The sequence below is a fragment of the Mastomys coucha genome, unplaced genomic scaffold (assembly GCF_008632895.1).
Source record: "Mastomys coucha isolate ucsf_1 unplaced genomic scaffold, UCSF_Mcou_1 pScaffold7, whole genome shotgun sequence".
In the NCBI taxonomy this organism is placed as follows: domain Eukaryota; kingdom Metazoa; phylum Chordata; class Mammalia; order Rodentia; family Muridae; genus Mastomys; species Mastomys coucha.
Genome location: NW_022196913.1, coordinates 23877801 through 23896621, shown reverse-complemented (window position 1 = coordinate 23896621; position 18821 = coordinate 23877801). Strand labels below are relative to the sequence as shown.

At 38.5% G+C, this 18821-nt stretch overlaps 1 protein-coding gene across 1 annotated transcript; it reads left to right on the top strand.

Annotated features, from left to right (window-relative positions):
* The first annotated feature begins 4789 nt into the window (after positions 1–4789).
* On the top strand, positions 4790–10593 carry LOC116081885 (probable G-protein coupled receptor 141). Its single transcript, XM_031358613.1, has 2 exons — positions 4790–5159; positions 7779–10593. The coding sequence occupies exon 2, from the start codon at positions 7808–7810 to the stop codon at positions 8705–8707; it is 900 nt and encodes a 299-aa protein (XP_031214473.1). The 5' UTR covers positions 4790–5159; positions 7779–7807; the 3' UTR covers positions 8708–10593.
* The last annotated feature ends 8228 nt before the right edge of the window (positions 10594–18821 follow it).

Genomic DNA, 18821 nt, shown 5'->3' with positions numbered 1-18821 from the left:
GGACTTTGAGATTATTACCTCGGGCAGCATTATGAGTGAATAAAGGAAGAAGGATGACTTTCATGCCTTTAAGCCAGCTCCTCTGCACAGCCTAGACTCCAGCTACCTCTCTGTCTCAGCTCCTTCCTGTAAAATGAGGAACTTAAGAACATAAAGCTGGGTAGGTAGGAAGGTGAGGAAAATCACAAAAAAAAAAAAATAGGGGAAGGGGATGCCAAAAAATTCACAAAATAATAATAAAAGAAAAAACGAGGAACCTTGATATGATAGATCCTCTTTTAAGCCAATGCCAACTATCATTTTAAGCTCTAGCCCCAGAAAAATTGTAAGGATTAGTGGGTAATTTTTAACTCACCAACAAAAGAGATTATCCCATATTTACTCTCAGAAGGTCACATATAGTTATACATTCATTTACATTATTGACTTAATGTAGGAACTCTATGCTAGCTGCTCATCTAAGCACTGAGAAGCAACAGTGATCAGATGCTGAAGTTCCTGGGAAATTTATCTTTTATTTATTTTTTTTTTGAGACAGGGTTTCTCTGTATAGACCTGGGTGTCCTGGAACTCACTCTGTAGACCAGGCTGGCCTCGAACTCAGAAATTCGCCTGCCTCTGCCTCCCAAGTGCTGGGATTAAAGATGTGCACCACCACCACTAGGCGGGAAATGTATCTTTAGGAGAGCTGTAGATAAACCAGCCATTTCTAATTCACAAAACTTTGACACTGACTCACATTTTAGAAAGCCAGAGGCTGAGCCCCTGGAGAGATGGGAGTCAGGATGCAGAGTGTTTCAGGAGAGGAGAAGCTGGGCAATTAACTACTGCGAATAGATCATAAAATTGCAGGTGGAGATCACGCATGAAGAAATTGAGCAGGGGAATGTGGCAGAGGCAAGCACCCTCCCGACATGCAGTCCAGGATCCTGAGGAAGTAACCTTAATGAAACCAGAACGACAGAGGACAGCCTAATAGCACTCCAAGCAGGGATGGCAGGTGCCAAGGCTCAATCCAGAAGGCCTGCGTGAACTCCAGAGGCAGAGAAATCAGGGATGACACAGCACGCTGTACATTGAGGTCTTAGCTCTCTCTTTCAGCAGAGGTGTTTTTCAGGGTGAATCTCAAATATACCTCTTACCCTACTTAAATTTTGTTCTTACCCTGAGATGATGGTTCAGTGGGTAAAGCAGTTGCCACATGAGTGTGGAGAACTGAGTCTGAGTCGGCAGAACGTATGTCAACTAAGATGGGAGGTGGAGACATGAGGATGCACTGAAGTCTTTTGGCTAGCAGGCTTGGCATGTACAGTGGCTAACAAGAGTAACAAAGACCCTGTCTCAAACAAGGTGGAAATTGAGAGCCAATACCAGAGGTTGCCCTTTGACATACACCCATACATACACAGAAATAAAAATGTAAAGACCTATTTGTTTCCTTTTCAGTTGTAAAGAAGATTCAGCCAGAAAAAGATAACCAGCTAGCCTTCCGAATTCATGGAAGATTTGTTCCTGATAGAATTCTATGATATCAAAATGTATGGTCCTCTTGTCTCTTGCCTGTTACATAAAACGGTAGCATTAACATATCACCATCTCATTTCCACCTATTCAATATGTAGTACCATGTAAGTACTACCTAAAGAGTTATGTTTTCAGAGTAGAATGTCAATACAATGTACAGAAAAACTTTCTCAAAGAGTTTCTACTTGGACCTGAAATCTGCTCCTGAGATGCCCCGAGGAAAGGAGAGCAGACTGGGCATGTGCACATATTTAAAAATGAATATTTGTAATTCTCAGCTACCAAAGACTTCTGTGTGCCAGCTGTGGTTTTATTACTTAAATCTCTATATGCTAGAAAATCAGCCAGAGTTTAATCTTTTCAAAAAATATTTTGGTTGACTCCTAAGGATACTGCAAAGTTCTGATCTGGACATGTGCCCTGGGAGAAGCTGTTGAGGGACACTGGGCCTCCCCCAGCTTTCATCTTCAAAGAGAAGAGGAGCAATTTGTCTTTATTTTTCTCCTTCCAAATCTCAAATTTTTATAGTAGAAAATTTGTTCCTGCCTATGAGAGCAAGAGGTGGAATTGGCATGCATGTACCCTTAGAGAGAAGGAATGGTGGAGAAACTAAGAGGGCATGGAGAGCCCTGGACGTCCCCTATACCACATCCAGTATTCAGAGTAACCTAGTATCTGGGCAGATACTATGATCAGATGGCATTTCCCAGGATCCACAGCATAAGGATATAAATATGTCTGAAGAGTTTCTGATTTTCTTACCAGTTGCCCAAGGACATTTCCCAACAGCACTTTAGCAGCTATAATGATGGTGGGCACTTTCCATTCCATTCTTTCAGAGGCAGAGACAAGCCCTTTAGAGCCATCTCAAGACATGTTCCATGGAAGTGTACAAAGTAGCTCCTTAGAAACATTTGATTCCTGTATAAACCTGATGAAGACATTTTGACTTCTGAAAAGTGACAGGCTAATTATTAATGTTCATGTCAAACTTTAGCTTATGAGGTGAGGATAGACTATGTAGACCACTTTTGAGGGCTGGAAAGATGGCTCAGTAGTTAAGAGGATGTACTTCCTAGCACCTCTGTCAGATGGCTTATAATTGTCTGAAAATCCAGCTTCAGGGGATTCAACATTCTCTTCTGACCGCCACATGTTCTTGTACCCACATGAGCATGTATATGTACAGACACATGTGAATAAAAATAACTCTTTAAAAGAGAACTTTTGATTCTCTGAGATTTAAAAAATTAAATTATTAAATTTAATTATTTTAATTATTCAAGTATTTCTATATGAATGTTTAATTCTGCTCTAAAAATAACATTTTAGTGAGTATCTCAAACTTCACACACTCCTCAAGAAAACCAAGAGTGGTACAGGCTCGCAGGGATCTGAGAGGGAAAGAACCTTAGATACTGGTGCAGCCACCATGGAATTCATGTGGAAGTCTCTCAAGAAGCTAGAAATAGAACAACTATGTGATCCAGACATAGCACTCAGAGCGCACACTGTAAGGGATCTCAGCCCTCACGCTACAGAGACACATGCGCAACCTTGTTTCTAGCTGCAGTGTTTACAGTAAGCAGGAGGTTGAACCAGCCTGCATGCCCACCAACAGATGAATAATAAAGGAAATGCAGCGTATCCACAATAGTGTCTTGGTAACAATCATGTCAGTTTGAGGAAATAAATGGGCTTCGGCATCATCATGTTGAGAGAGAGAAGCTGGATTCAGAAAGGCAGGTATTGTGTATGTGTCTTCTCTGACACACAGGCTGTGTACAGGTACACACACACAGTGTGTAGTAACAGGAGGGACTGTGTGAGGAGAGGAAGGAGACATTGAAAGGAAAGGAAAAAACAGCAGAAGAGTGAATCTGGAAAGAAATCCAAGAATAATAAACATTATACATGTATTTAGATGTCTAAAAAAGCATCCATTTTGTGTAGTGAATGTAGGTTAATTCAATGTAACAAAAACAGTAAAAAATAAATTAACTGTCCCTCTAGCAGAAACCCTCCCACCATGTGCTTCCCCATACAGGCATGACATGGGTTTTACTCCTAGTCTATTCTGTACTGGTAATACCCTCAGCTCTGGGTTTTGGTTAAAGAAAAAGACTGTATTATCCTGAGGTAAATCACTTCTTAGGCTGTCTTGTTGGGGACTGGTCGTTTCTTATTAAAGAATCTTCATGCCTGTATGGAGAAAAGGCTGCCTCTGACCGTGAGTGGAGATGATGTAGGGACTGCTGCGCTTCTCCTGCCATGACAGAACATGCACACGTTAAGCAGATACCCATGCCATCAGTGTGAACAATAGCTGCATTGTGCGCAGTTTTCATTACAGTTGCTTTATTTTTGTTCTCAGCTGCTGGTTGCACCTAACCTATTTCCCAGTTTTTCTTCCTCATACAAGCAACCTCTAAACATAACACCATTTCTATGGGAACACACTTTAGCATACAGATTCCAGGAAAAATAATAAAGATTTTCAGATTAATGCATCCAAATCTGAGCTGTGACCCAGATTTTGTGTTTTATGAATTCATTTTACTTAAAATTCGAGCTTCTTACAGTTGGTTGAAAATTGTTTCTGTGTGTAGGTATTTTTCTTTTCTAGCTGAGTTGAGCTGGTAAAATTTTTACTTTCTTAGTAAGAACCAAGGTTTTGTCTTTTGTTTAAGTTCTATTCAAATGATTTAGCAGATGGGTCTATTACACGTAGATTTGGTTGACGTCTTCAAAGTGATAAACACTGTTGGACAACTGAGTAGCAGATAGCACAGGTACAGGTGATGTTTATCTTTTCAAAAGCAATTTGAAAACAGTCTCACTGCTGCCCAAATGTGGGCCATAATGAGGTTGCCAGACTATAACATTTCCATTGATTTTAGTTTCTGTAGTTGAACCTTGGTATGATTCATGGCAGGTGTGTCTGCAACTCTTTTGGTCCCTTTTATCATTCTGTGGTACTAAGAAACATAAGTTTACAGTATGTTTCAATGTCTTAGACAGCTAAGGTTATGACAGGAGGCGAGACAGCTCATAAAAGATGAGGAAATCTTTGGGAGAAGCAAACCCTCTGCAGATGCTCCATCAGCAGAGGGTGGAACTCCAAAAGAATCGCATTTCCAAACAGCAGCCTGATTGGGAGAAGGTTGTGTGTGAACACGTGTGGAGACCCCAACAGAGAAAAAGCTGTCCTGAAAGTATTTCCCTATATCATTCTTATTCTGAGTACAGAACATTTGGGGTAGTACCTAAAAGCAGGATGAGAAACAGCGCTGGAAAATCCCTCTACAGTTTTCATTTTAACTTTGTGAATAGTCGTTGGGAGTGGAAACAAAATCTTTGTTTTGAATCTGCCCCACTGTCGAGAGAATGTCCGTTTGAACTCAGAAGCTTAATTTATCAGAACTCTGCATCTTGTCTGTTGCTCTTCTTGAGCCTTCAGTGCAAGGCTTGAGCTAGTCCCTCCACTCATCACCTGACGCATGGCTGTGTTGACAGTTGAGCTAGGAGAGTCTTGGTTCTAGCAACTGCATTTTCTGCCTACTTTGATGTAGAACCGCAGATGACCACGGTGCCTTGAGTTTTACACCAGAATCGATCTCAACTAGAAGAAACAGGCAAGTACTTTGGATGGCTGTGTTTGGGTTTTGGAGGGCAGGGTCTCTAGAAATTTTGGTGCTTAGTTTTAATGAGTGAAGAAATACCCAGAATTCATTATAGGATTTTGGAGGATAAGGTCAGAAGTAGGGTTGTAGTCACTAGATAAAGTTTTGAGAGAAAATGTAGAAAGTTCCTGAGAAATAACAAAAGGCAGACAGAGAAGGTCTGTCTGAGATGTCAGAAAATCTGCTAGGTTCTTTTATTTATCAGTTTACTAGTTTTTAAAGTAAGCACAGGAAGTTCTGTTTTGTTACATTTTTCATACATGTACACTATTATATTGTTCTTAGCCACCCCCTCCCTTGCTGTCCTATACCATCTCTTCTGCTCACCTCTGTCTGTCTCCCATTCCTCACATCCTTCACCGTTTAAAATGTAATACTATTTTTCCTTTCTTTTGAGATCTCTTTCTCTTTTGCCTTGCCCTCTTTTCCTAATTTCCTGTCTTAGCAGGCACACAGATCTACATATAGGTGTATATATGCACACAGTTTATGTCTAGGTTCTACTTGCTGTTCATGTCTTTTTGAGTTGTTTCCTGCAAATGTCATGATTTCAATTTTCTATATGGATGCAAACCAAGTTAATTCTTGAAGAGAGGCATCATTCCACTTTATTTTAGCTAGAGGGAAGTTTTAATTACCTGTTCCATTGTTTAAGCAGCTGTTTAACCACAGCAATACTCGTCTTTCTCCAAAATGTTCTCCTCTGCCTCAGGAGGTGCCCAGTTAAGCTGTGGAACTGTGCCATAATCTAGGCCTAGTCAGTTTCAAATTAAATTCAGAATTCATATAAATTTCCAAACTATGTTTAAACTTGTGGATGTTAATATCGTATAAAATATAGTTTCACATAAAAGCAGGCAAGTATTATATATTTTGAATGTATGTACTTCATTAAAATGCTTGTTTTGACTATAAACATTTAGATCATTATTGAAGTTATAATGTTTTTAAGTTAACATAAAATCTTATTGAAGGCAATAACTATGCTATAATCAACAGAATTTCTTTAAAAGAAAACAGCTATTCTTTTCAAGAAAAGTGTTGTATTTGCAGAAAAATTTCAGAATCTTTAGACTTGCCATGCAAATTACTTCTTCCTGAGAAACAAAGAATTCTACTGTGCCTCTTGACAGGCCAGCAAGCAGCACATGAGGACAAATTTCAGACCCACTAAAGAAAGCTGAGTTTCAAGAAAGAAACTCATAATGTTAGGAGAGAGGTCTTGAGAAATTGTTATTGTTTAAAATAGATATTTATTAAGTATATATTTGTATAATAACAATTTTAAATATCCTAATTATCTACCATGACACTCTGAGTAAAGGTCAAGAGCTAAAGCTGCCTCTTATGGTTTAATATTAAAAATCATGATTTTTCTTACATCATGAAGTCATCTGAAGCAAACTAGCTCACTGAATGTCTAAATAAGCATTCACTGCTGCCAGCACTGCCTTCCTCCTTCCCAGTTCTTGAAACTGTGGTGGCTCATGTCTCTCCTCAGCCTCTAAATACAGAACTCACTGCCTGTCACCTCAATCTTACTGCTCATGGAACGATCTGCCCCTCACACTCACACTTGAAAAACTTAAATAACAACTAAGCAAACCATCCTCCAATAGCATTTTGCCCAAACTGAACACACCAGTGTGTGAAAGTATCCAGGTTTAAGTAGAAAGAGGACTAGGGACAGGCATGGGCTAGGGAACTCCTTGCTCAAAAACTGCTCCTAGAAAAAAAAAAAAAATCTCAAGGTCACCTGACACACCTTCGTGTGATAGTGACATGATTTGTCTGGGTTTTCTCTGAATTGTTATAAATCCATTTGTCTGAAACTTGAGGGGTCATATTTATCAATCTGATTTGAATGTGCACTGAGTGGTTCTACTGATCCCAGCTTCACTTAAATTTGGTTTATTTCTCTATCTTGAATATGTTGCCATTAAATACTATTTATTGGCTGGGAGAGGCTCCGAGTAAGCAGTAGGACATGAGTCTGGGTCTCCAGGACCCAAGTAAGAGCTAGGCATGGAAGCATTTGTCTATAATCCAAACAATGGGAGATGGGAGAAGGGTCTGCAGAATCCAGGAGCCATGAGAAACTCTGTCTTAAAAATTAAAGTGGAGAGCCACTGAGCAAGATAACCTGTTGCTAACTGACCATAGGTGAGCACATGAATGAGTATACATGCACACAGTGTGAACATACATGTACAACACACATGATTTATTTCAATGATTGAAAGTTTGGCTTCGTTTTGCACCTGATTGCATGTAAACATTTCTCTCATGAGATTTCACTTGTCCTGATATGTGTACATGAACATATCTGTTTATCGAATATGTAAGAGCACAGCTCTGCATTTTACATTAAAATCCACCCAACTTTATTATTTAACTTCACTCACTCTGGTCTCCAGTATGTTTGAATTACTGGGAGGAATTTACAACAGTACTTCTTTTGATTTCAAGGTTTTTAAAGAGTTCTCGAGGATTGAAAAGTTCAATATTTGTACCTGAGTGCATTGTTTTGGTATGTCAATCATTATTTTTATAACACTTTTGATTTGACAGTTTGTGATCTAATTTCTTCACGATCAACCATGGATGTGATGAATGTAGCCATCGTGTCAAATGGCTCAAGTGTGGTGATGCCTACAGCTGAGCAAGTCTGTGATGCTCACTGCAGAGCCATTCTGACAACAGCCTACAGTGTAGTCTTATTTGGAGGCACCGTTGGAACAGTTATGATGTCACACATGATGTTCAAGAGGAATAGCCAATCAGCAATTGCCACAATCATCATTAATATCATTGTTCTGCACTCCCTTCTCCTGATTAGTCTGCCATTCCGCCTCAGCTACTATCTCTCAGCAGTCTGGAAGCTTGGGTCTTTTACCTGCCGAATGGTTAGTGGCATCATATATGGCCATATGTACCTTACCTTTGTATTTTACGTTGCCATTGTTACACTTCGGTTGCTCATCTATTTTAAGAAGCTCCAAATGCAACAGTTACAAAAGTTCCATGCTGTGGCTCTAAGTGTTATTATTTGGATGGCAGGAAGCTTCATCTTTTTACCAATATTTTTTTTACAGTATGGCACAGATCCAAGTTATACGGAACAACAACGGTGCTTTGAGTTTCATAAATCTCTCAACTGCAGAGACATCATCATCATAAACTACTCTATAATAATTATTATGATGACAACAGTTCTGGTCCTTTTTCTGATACAGCTGGCTGTCATTCTTCGTTTGATAAAAGCCCATTGGCCTGATATGTGGGCCCATCAAGAGTACAGAGCTCAAATCAAGAGTTTTTTCTTCCTGTTGGTCATAGTTGTCTGCTTTATACCCCACCATGCATTCAGGGTATATTTTATTCAAAATTATCCAGAGCAAGAAAATTCTAAGTTAATACTGTACAATGAAATCTGTGTTGCTTTAACAGCCTTCTGCTGCCTGGATATGTTATGTTTCATAGGTGGTGTCATCCATTAGACCTTCCCATGCTCTTTCTGTGATTGGTTTATAGGTCATCATGATGAAGAGCACTTCAGCTGAATAGATAAGAGTGCTGTTATCATATTTTAAATTTTCAAGTCTCTGCTCCTGAACATCAGATTTTTGGTTTCTCTTAGCCACAATTGTTTTCTTACAAAAACTTAATCAACCCTAGTCATCTACTTTTCCTTTTACAGGTGCTTACAGGTTCCAAATGTAACCCAGAATATGTTGGATTTCTTAGCTGTACCAAACACACCATTCCTTCCTTTTTCCATTTCATTCATTATTCACTTTAGCCAAGTACATCTATGTGTTCTCCCCATACTCCTGAGACTTTTAGTCTACCAAGTTTTGCTCTGAATGTGTTCATTTCCCCATTCCTGTCCACCAAAATTTAGATAACCTATAGTTATAAATGAAAATACCTTAATCTATTCAAATTAAGATTTCCTGCTGGTATTGGCACTGGGAGGAGAGTATTACCTTCAACACAGTGGTCAAGAGAATTAGAGGAAACTCTTCTAAGAGACTGGGCATCGATGTGGTCCATTCTGATGAGTCACAGAACGGACTTGGAAGCCAGGGGTTACCTCCTGATCTACCTTTAGTACAAAGCAGTAAAAGACATTGGAAATGACAAAAACAAAAACAAAAACAAAAACAAAACAAAAAGACAAAAAAAACAACAACCAACCAACCAACCACCACCAACAACAACAAAAAACCCTACCACCACCACCATCACCACCAACAACAAAAACTGGACTGGCCTGAGCTTGCCAACAGACTCTGGTAACAAACCTTGCAGGCCATATAGCTCCTTTTATATTTTTTCAAGACACCCTATGCTTTCAAGAACCATCATATAATTAAAAGGAGCACTCATGTCTGCCACACTCAATAAAAGTAATCAAGATAACTAACTTGGATTCTGTCTATATCATATAGAAACTCACATGTACTTATTCTTTGCTTATAATAGTGCATCCTTGAAGAGTGTATCTAATTAACACAACGATCAAACAATTCTCTGATGATTAATAGGTAAGCATAGTTAATAGAAATAAATTTTGGAGTCATGTGGAGAGCTCACCAGAGAAGATGGAGAACTGTGTTTAATAATCATTGAACTTTGGGTCAAATATGTGCAATCCTTTCCATGGATTCTGTGAAAGAGTACTAAACATGTAGGACTGAGTATTAGTTCTTTGCTTTCATAATTCAGGGACAACTTATACAGTACAATTTTAAGACACTGTTGTTATAGCTGGGAATGGAGTACATCCTGACAAAGCTCATGTATTGAAAGTTTGGTCCTCATGTTGATGTTCTAGAAATTTTAGGAAGCAAGACCTACCCAAGAGGAGGTAGGTCAATGGTTATTCCTCTCTCAATTTTATGCTTCTAGTTTCACATAGATCAAGAAGGCTCTTTGCTGCATCCCTTTTACATGAATATTTTACTCATGTGTATAATATCAAACTATGATATAAAAGCAATCCTCCTTTAACTTGTTCTGTTAGTAATTTGGTTATAATATAAAGTGATTAATAAAAAATGGCTCGTTGTTTCTTGAAGCTTTGGAACTGGTTTATGGGTAGAAATTTGGAAGAACTAGGAAATTCAGCCTAGAAAGGTTCTAAAATGCAGTATTTAATGGATGTTCTAGTGGGAGTTCAGAAGACCAAATATTGATAGAGATATTGACTTTTATGAACAGACTTATGAAGTTAAGGATAAGACTAGAAACTCTCTGGGAATTGTACCTAATGCCATATATGCTAGTTATGACAAAGCCTACATTTTGTCTATATCTGTATGTGTCAGACTGTTTAAATCTGATGGACTAATAAATTTGGTGAATGAAATGTCAGACAGTATAGCATTCACACAATGGCATAGTTTTTTCCAGTTGCTTTTAGCCAGTTTATATTGAATATTTTATAAGCCTCCAGAAAAGAAAAGCTATGGGGCAATGAGACTTCTACCAAGAGTCCAAAAGAGGTTCTGGGAGTCCAGTCAATTTGTAACAGGTCAGGTTACCTACAAGAAGCTAACCGAAGATGCTTCAAGGTCAAGTCTAAGTTCCTATGAAGACCCCGGGATACTGGATAGCCTAGGAACTTTAAATGTGTATCTAGGAAAACTAGACAAAAAGCAAGACAAGAGTGATGGTATATGGTTAGATGTGATGCTACATTCCTGGAGGATATGTCGAAGAGTCAACAGGCAAAAGGATTACAAGTGCAAGGTCAGACTAGCTTAGCCATAACACACACACACACACACACACACACACACACACACACACACACGCACGCACGCACGCACGCACACACGCACGCATGCACGCACGCACGCACGCACACACACACACCTCAGAAAACTAAGTGAGAAAAATCTTAACAGTCTATGCGGGTTTCTCTAATAAGGCCATGGGCAGAGGACTGTTCAAGCCTTTGGAGATTAGAACATGCTACCATGTGCCCTAGGTGCTTGAAATGGAATATAGAATTTAATGCTTGATCTGCTGGGATTTAGCTTTACTTGGGGCCTATCCTGCTATCATCCCATTTATTTATTTTGGAATGAATTATTTACTCCATGCCAATGTACCTTAAAGCATGTAACTTAAAAAAATTGACAGAAGCTCATAGCTAGATGTTTTCTTTAAGTCTCAGAAGAGATGTTAGATGTTTAACTTAGGATTTTTAAAGATTGCATTAATTGATTAATTAATTAATTTGTGTGTGTGTATGTGTGTACATATGCAATATGTAGAAATCAGTGTTCTCTTTACACCCTTTGGTTTGCAGGGATCTAACTCAGGTTGTCAGGCCTGACACCAGTGCCTTTAATCACCCAGTCATCTCATCAGCTCCTGAAGATGAGCAGAAGATAGCTTCCATTGGGACAGTACAAAAGACTTTTGAGGGGCAGGGAAAACATGGTTTAGATATAAAGTGTTCCTAAAGTCTTGGTCTCTGCTTAGTGAAATTCTGGAAACTTGGGGCAGTCAGGCCAATCTGGAGGAAAGAAGTTTCTGGGTTTGGTTTCTTAAGGATGCAGAGTCTCTTCCACTTTCTGCCCCCACCCTATCTTGTCTTTTTTTTTTTTTTTTTTTACCAAGAAAAAAAAGACATATCCTTCTTGTATGTTACTATCCCCAGGTGTCCATCCCAAGTGCATTGGTCCAAGAGATCATGGAGAATTATCTAAACTTGAGAGGCAGAAATAAGCATTCCTCCCTTAAGTTATTTTATTGGGTATTGGTCACATTGATGCAAAAATAATATTAATACAAGAGCTAAAATTCTACAGACTGCTAATTCATGTAGAAACACACTTTAGAGACTTGAAATCTCATTGCTCAATGTTTATCTCATGCTTTACTATTAAATGACAATTTAAATAAGTACTTATTTTGTCCATAAAACTTGTTATTAACACTGAACTTATCAATTATACTTCAAAATACTGTAGTCCAAATGTTTTATAATTTTGTTACAAAACAAGATTGTTTGATGTAATCAGTAATACACACACTAGTGTGTTACTTTCATGGGTGTTTTAAATATGATATAGAGCCTCTGAGAGGATTGCTAATACTGCTGCCTGCAAATAGTCACATCATTACACAAGCTCTTCCTCCTCTTCTGTTGAGTTGCAAATAAAGTAGACATTTGCAAAGAGATGTTACTTTCCATGATAGTTCATGAAGAGATGATGGTTTCCATCTTTCTCTTTCTCATCTGGATTGTTTTTATTTTTTCTGGAGGAATCCATATCATGATATAGGCCTATGGAAAAGTCCATATGACAAAGAACTGAGACTTCTTAGCACTCCTGTAAGTAAGTCTGCTTGTGATTCTTTTCCTATTAATCCACGAAATATCTGCCCATAAAACTGGCCTATTCACTGTTGCTTCATGAAAGATGCTGAGAAGCAATGACTCAGTTAAGCCACTGTTATTGTGGTATGGTGCTCTGAGACTTGCTAGTCTCTTTTTTTACCAGTTTCCAATAATAACAAACACATCTTTGCCTCGTCTCCAAGAGAACAAGAAGTATACATCATGAATTACAGAGGTGTAAATATATGGCAGTACATGAAAACAGATCATGGAAGTTTGAAAATGCTGCAAAGGGAACAATTGTGGATTGGATAAAAATTGTTAGTCATGCTAAGTATGAACCATTAGAGCTCCATATACGGTTTCTGAACCACTATCAGTTATACTATGTGTTGCTTCTGTCTAAGTCTGTTTTGTGTTACTATAACTGAATACCACAGACTGGAAAACTTACAAAATAAATATAATTGTGAGAGTCAATAAAACATTCGATTCTTGAATAATTTGTTATGCAGCAACTGATAATTACCACATATATAACTTAAAATTTTGATGCCATGCATCTAATTGAGTTAGATAGTAGCCAAATGGGGCTTCAGGAGAATCCCCAAACAACAGAGGCTGTTGCCAAAACTACTAGGTTACTCTCCACAAACTGACAGCAAGGCTTCATTGATGAAGATAAAATCTACACAACATATTAGAAGTGAATGTCTTGTTGGTGGCTACATAGAGCCCTCAGGCCTATTTTTTAGTGCCTTTGGTACAGGATGCTTCAGAGTTGGAAAAGAGAAACAAACACCAAGCCAGACATAAACCCTTTATTTAAACTGATGTATAGCCTGTAAATATGCCAGGGCAATGGTAGGATAAAGCTTGTGAAAATAACCAATAACTGATTTGACTTAGGATCTACGCCATTAGATGGAACCTAGACTCAACACAGCTTCAGTGACTTAGAACCTGAGACTATGTAGCTCAGAGACCTACAGTCAAACTAAATACAAGTCTGAAATATGTAGTGGTAAAATGACTCCTAATGATATTCTGCACTATAAGTTTAGAAGCTTCTTTCTGCAGTATGTGGGAACAAATATAGAGACCCATAGTTAGACATTATATAGAGAATGAGAGATCTTGGAATACTCAGCCTTAAATAGAATGTCTCCATCAAATCCCCCCAACCTCAGAGCTCAGGGAACTCAATGGAAGAAGAGAAAAGTAGCTTAAGAACCAGAAGGGGACCACAAAAACCATGCCCTCTAAATCAACATGAGGAAGTCTCCTATCTACTCCCAGAGACTGAGGTAGCATGCATAAGAACTGCATGGATCAGTAGCAGGCCCTCTGTGAATATATTATGACTTTTAATTTAGCATTTTTAAAAAGATTTATTTATTTTATGTATATGAGTATACTGTAGCTGTACAGATGGTTGTGAGCCACTATGTGGTTGCTGGGAATTGAACTCAGGACCTTTGGATGGGCAGTCAGTGCCCTTAACTCCTAAACCATCTCTCTAGCCCCTTAATTTAGCATTTTTATGGGACTCTTGAGTGGGGAAAGAAGTGAGCCTTCTCTTGGCCTCTTTTCCTTCTGTTGGTTTGTCTTGTCCAATTATGACATAATACTTTTTGTTTTATCTTATTGTATTTTATTTTCTTATATTTTAAAAATGAATGAGTGGATGAATGAATGAATGAATGAATGAATGAATGAAAACCTAGATACTTGGGTAAAGATTAACAATTGAATTGTCACTTACACCTACAAGAAAAGGGAAGATCAATTTTCTCCAACAGAGTGACACTGAGGATATCAGTCACTCTAGGACAGGCTTCATATTCAGGACTAGGTGACCAACATATAATTAGACCACAGGAACTTTTGTGTGTGTGTGTGTGCTTCTATTTGGTTACAGTTTTCTGGGTTTTGTATATTTGTGTGCTTCCCTTTTTGGATGTGGTTTTATTTTGTTTTCTTGGTTTGGGGGGTGGGTATTGTTATATTGGGATTTTGTGTTTTTTGAGAACGAACTTAAAGTCAGGTGAGTAGGAAAGGGGGAGACAATTCTGAAGTATTTGGAGAAGTGGAAGAACATGATCAAAATAGTTTGAATTTAAAAATTGTTTTAAATAATAAAAAAATAATCATAAGTAATAAAAATAAAAACATAACATCTTATTAATTCACTTGATAAAAATACTTTTCCTTGAAGAGATAGTCAATATAAGATTATCTATGAGTTACTTTATAATCTTTTATTCATTTATTCTAGAGTCTTCAAAGTCTATATGTTTAATACATATAACCTAACCTGTCTCAGTAGCCATGTGTCTTATTTAGGGTTTTACTGCCATGAACAGATACTGTGACCAAGGCAACTTTTGTAAGGACAATGTTTCATTGGGGCTGGGTCACAGGTTCAGCAGTTCAGTCCATTATCATCAAGGTGAGAGCATGGCAGCTTCCAGGCAGGCATGGCATTGTGCAGGAGGAACTGAGAGTTCTACATCTTCATCTGAAGGCTGCTAGGACAAGACTGACTTCCAGACAGCTAGAATGAGGGTCTTAAAGCCCATGCCCATAGTAACACACCTACTCCAAGAAGGCCATGTCTCCTAATATTGCCATTCCCTGGGTCAAGCATATACAAACCATCACACATGTTTTAGTATCAAAGACAGTTCATGCTCAATATATAAAACATTGGTGTAATCATTCAGAGATCATCTAGACATACACTCAAAAAGTTTTCTCTACAGAAAGTTTTTGGTCATCTTTTTGGTGCTCACCACCTCCTCCCCCAACACTGTGCAGAATAAATACATCAAATAATTAAGATTAAAAATTGTATACTTACTCATGGTACAAATAGCAGTGGCCAGCACATCACAAAAGCTCTGTAAGTTTACTAGGATAACTTTTACTCTTTTTACTCTATACACAGTTCTAGTACTATGTATAGAACATTGACAAAAACAACTAGGAAAGGAAAGGGTCTATTTGGCTTACCCTGACACATCACATTCCATCACTGAAAGGAGTCTAGGAAAGGACTTCCAGATATTCTCATGTGTGGATATGAGCCTGGCTCCACAGAGGATGTAACATCTGGTACTGTACTGGTAAAGAGGCCAGTGACTATAGAAATCATAGGTTCTAGAGGAATCTAGAATTGGTAAATGATCATCTTGTCAAGTTGCCTTCTAGTTTTTTATTTATATTCATAGATTTTGATGAAGGAAGCTTCTTTTTGCAACAGATAGTGCAAATTTACACCTTGTCAACCTGTCATATCTAAGTAGCTGTGAGTGCTTATCTGTGGGTTGGGGCATCTTTATCAACGTCTCTCTATCCAAGACTCACAGATCATCTCAAAGGTAGAGGAAAGAAGAATGTAGGAACTATGGCCATGGAGAGGACCTGTGAAATATTAACTTATTCTGGACATGACACAGCTACCATACACATTGACTCATAACAACTATTGTTACCTGAACAAAATCTGCACAAGATCAAGACAGTCAAAATTCCACCATGGGATGGAGCTTTCAAAGCTCCATGCTTGGCTGGCTTGGCAGTTGATGGCTGCCAAATGAGGAAGAGTCACTCTCCTCTAGAGATATGGCTGCAGTTAGATTGCTCACATCCTATTAGATGCTCTGTCCTTACACATACATGGGCATCACTAACTGGAATCATTGTGTTATTATTTATAACAACAACAAGCAAGGAGACATGAAGTTGCAAGAGAGTTGGGTGAGGGACACTAGACAAAATTAGAGGGAGGTAGTGGTAAATGGATAACATCAAAATAAAAATAAAAAACTAAAATATTAAAGTACCGTAATACTGAGATTAATGGTTGGCCAGGTTGACTGCCATTCTACTCAAAATAGACAAATCATGGAAGAAGCATCCATGTCAGTCAACTAGTGTGCAGATGAAGAAAATGTAGTACTTATTTAGTGGAGTTCTATCCAACTGTAATAAAAAGTGAAATCATGAAATGTTCAGTTAAAGGGATGGATTGGAAAATATCACACTGAGTGAGGTGACTCAGACCTAGAAAGGTCACAATCTCTCTCTTGTTTGTAGATCCTAACTTTGAGTTATGAGATTTAAATGTGTAACTTGGACTAAACACAGAAGTAAGGGACTGTGGGTTAGATGAGGTGAGAAAGGGCACAGAATGGGGCACAGAAGGATACAGGCACTGTGAAGAGGGAAAGTGGGGACAGAGGAGACAACTGAGAAGGAGGAGGAGGAGGAGAGAGAATAGCATTGAAGAAGAATAACACTAACAATGTTTGAAAAAGCCATTGGGTATCAGCTATATTGTAAATACAAATAGCAAAGTGTAGCTCTAGCCCCTCATTGAAGAAATTTCTTTTTCAACAGATAGGAACTACCACAAAGGCACACAACCGGTCAGAATACAGAGAATAAATGAGTAAAAGTTCTAACTGGTACATCTGGTGGTATGAAACAACCTGTACACTAGCGGCTCAGAAAACACCAGGGATAGAAAGACTGTAAAAGCAGGAAGAGTGCTGGGACCTAATGTCTTTTGGACAAGACAGAATTTCAATTTTATTATTTCAGTTGTATTATTGCTTGCACATACAACATGTTAATTTGTATGTGTGGCAATTCTACAAGGTCTCATTCATAGGCGAAGAGTTATAGGCAGTCAATGGCTGACAAGGTAGAAAGAATTGGTTTTCTCCAGGATTGAAAGCCCTGGCAAGTTTTCTAACCTTACATGGGAAATCCTAAACACATGTACATATGAGCAACAGCAATTGGACTCAGTCAGCTATAGATTCACACACACACACACACACACACACACACACACACACACACACACACCTCTTTTATATGTGTGTTTGTAAATATAGTAGTTATAAAAGGTCACAAATTTGAGAGGACTTCTTGAGGGGAACACAGAAGGACTTGCAGTGAGAAGGGGGAACTATAAGAAGAACAGATGTGAGGCCGCTATCACAGTAACCACAAACTTCTGATTTACCACGGGAGCATGGGAACGTTTTGCTTTTCTAAACTCCTTGGCTGAGCTCCAAAGCAGTTCTCTTTGGCCCAGGAGTCTCATAAGCTTGTTTTTCAGAGTCATTAGCTTTTGACCTTCATCCCATGGGCAGTCTCTTGATGAGTGTGCGTGAATATTTCTGATTTTGAGTCTTCTAACCATAAGTGTTGTTCTTTTCCTCCATGCCCTATTTCTGTCCTGCCCTGCTGTGAGCGATAGTCTGGCCTCCATGCATGTCTTAGGGGCTCTTTTGCTAGCTGGCATCTCATTGGATTTGACCACTGTCGGGAGGTGCCATCTAGTGGGAGGAGGAGAACTGAGGATTCTTCCCTTCTTGGTCATTACAAATCAGATGCTGCCTGCATCCTTTTCAGAAAACTGCTCCTACTGGCAGCCTGGCTCTCATTGGATTCTTTTACCACTGTGTCTTATCGTGTCTCTTCAGATCAGATGGTGCTAATCTCAGGATACATCATGTCCCTTAATGATTTCCTCATTCCCACTCACATTTCTAGAAAGCGCTGCATCAAGTTCATCTAAGTTACACTATTAATACAACTTATATTCTACTTCTTCTAAATAAGCAGATTTGAACTCTACAGAGTTTAAACCTATGTCTTAAGACAGAAGGGATAGAAAACTGTTACCACCCTCTTCGTCTGACATGATCTTCCCTTTTTCCTGGATGTAAAGTTTTGCAAATGCCACTATATTTAAACACGTAACAGGACTGGAAGAGGAGATTAATTTTCTCTGGTTATGAATTCTTGGTACTAGATAAAAGATAGCATGGTCTTTTATGCCTGCCTTGAAGAGGCCTCACTTGCTTCTTCCCCTCCTGCAGGATACAAAACTATAAGGCTTTAATCCTGGTATAAACTCCAGAGCACCGAAGAATCTAGCATGGAGTTCTGAGTTGTCTCTAATATGTCCTCACTCCTGTCTCAGTTTAAAAACACAGGGAATGAGGAAAACCTTTTTCTCTGCAAGCATTTTACTGTAAAAATGTGCATATATTTTATAATCCATTTAAGTTCTTCTTTCCCTAATCACAACCTTCTGTTTTAATACTAAATAGCTCCAGATACCTTAGTTCTCTATTACAACCTTCCATCAAGATATTTCCCTAAGCTGAGAACAGTTGTTGCCTTAAGAGAAAAGGTTTTCATAGAGAATAATATCACTGCTACAAGTCTTC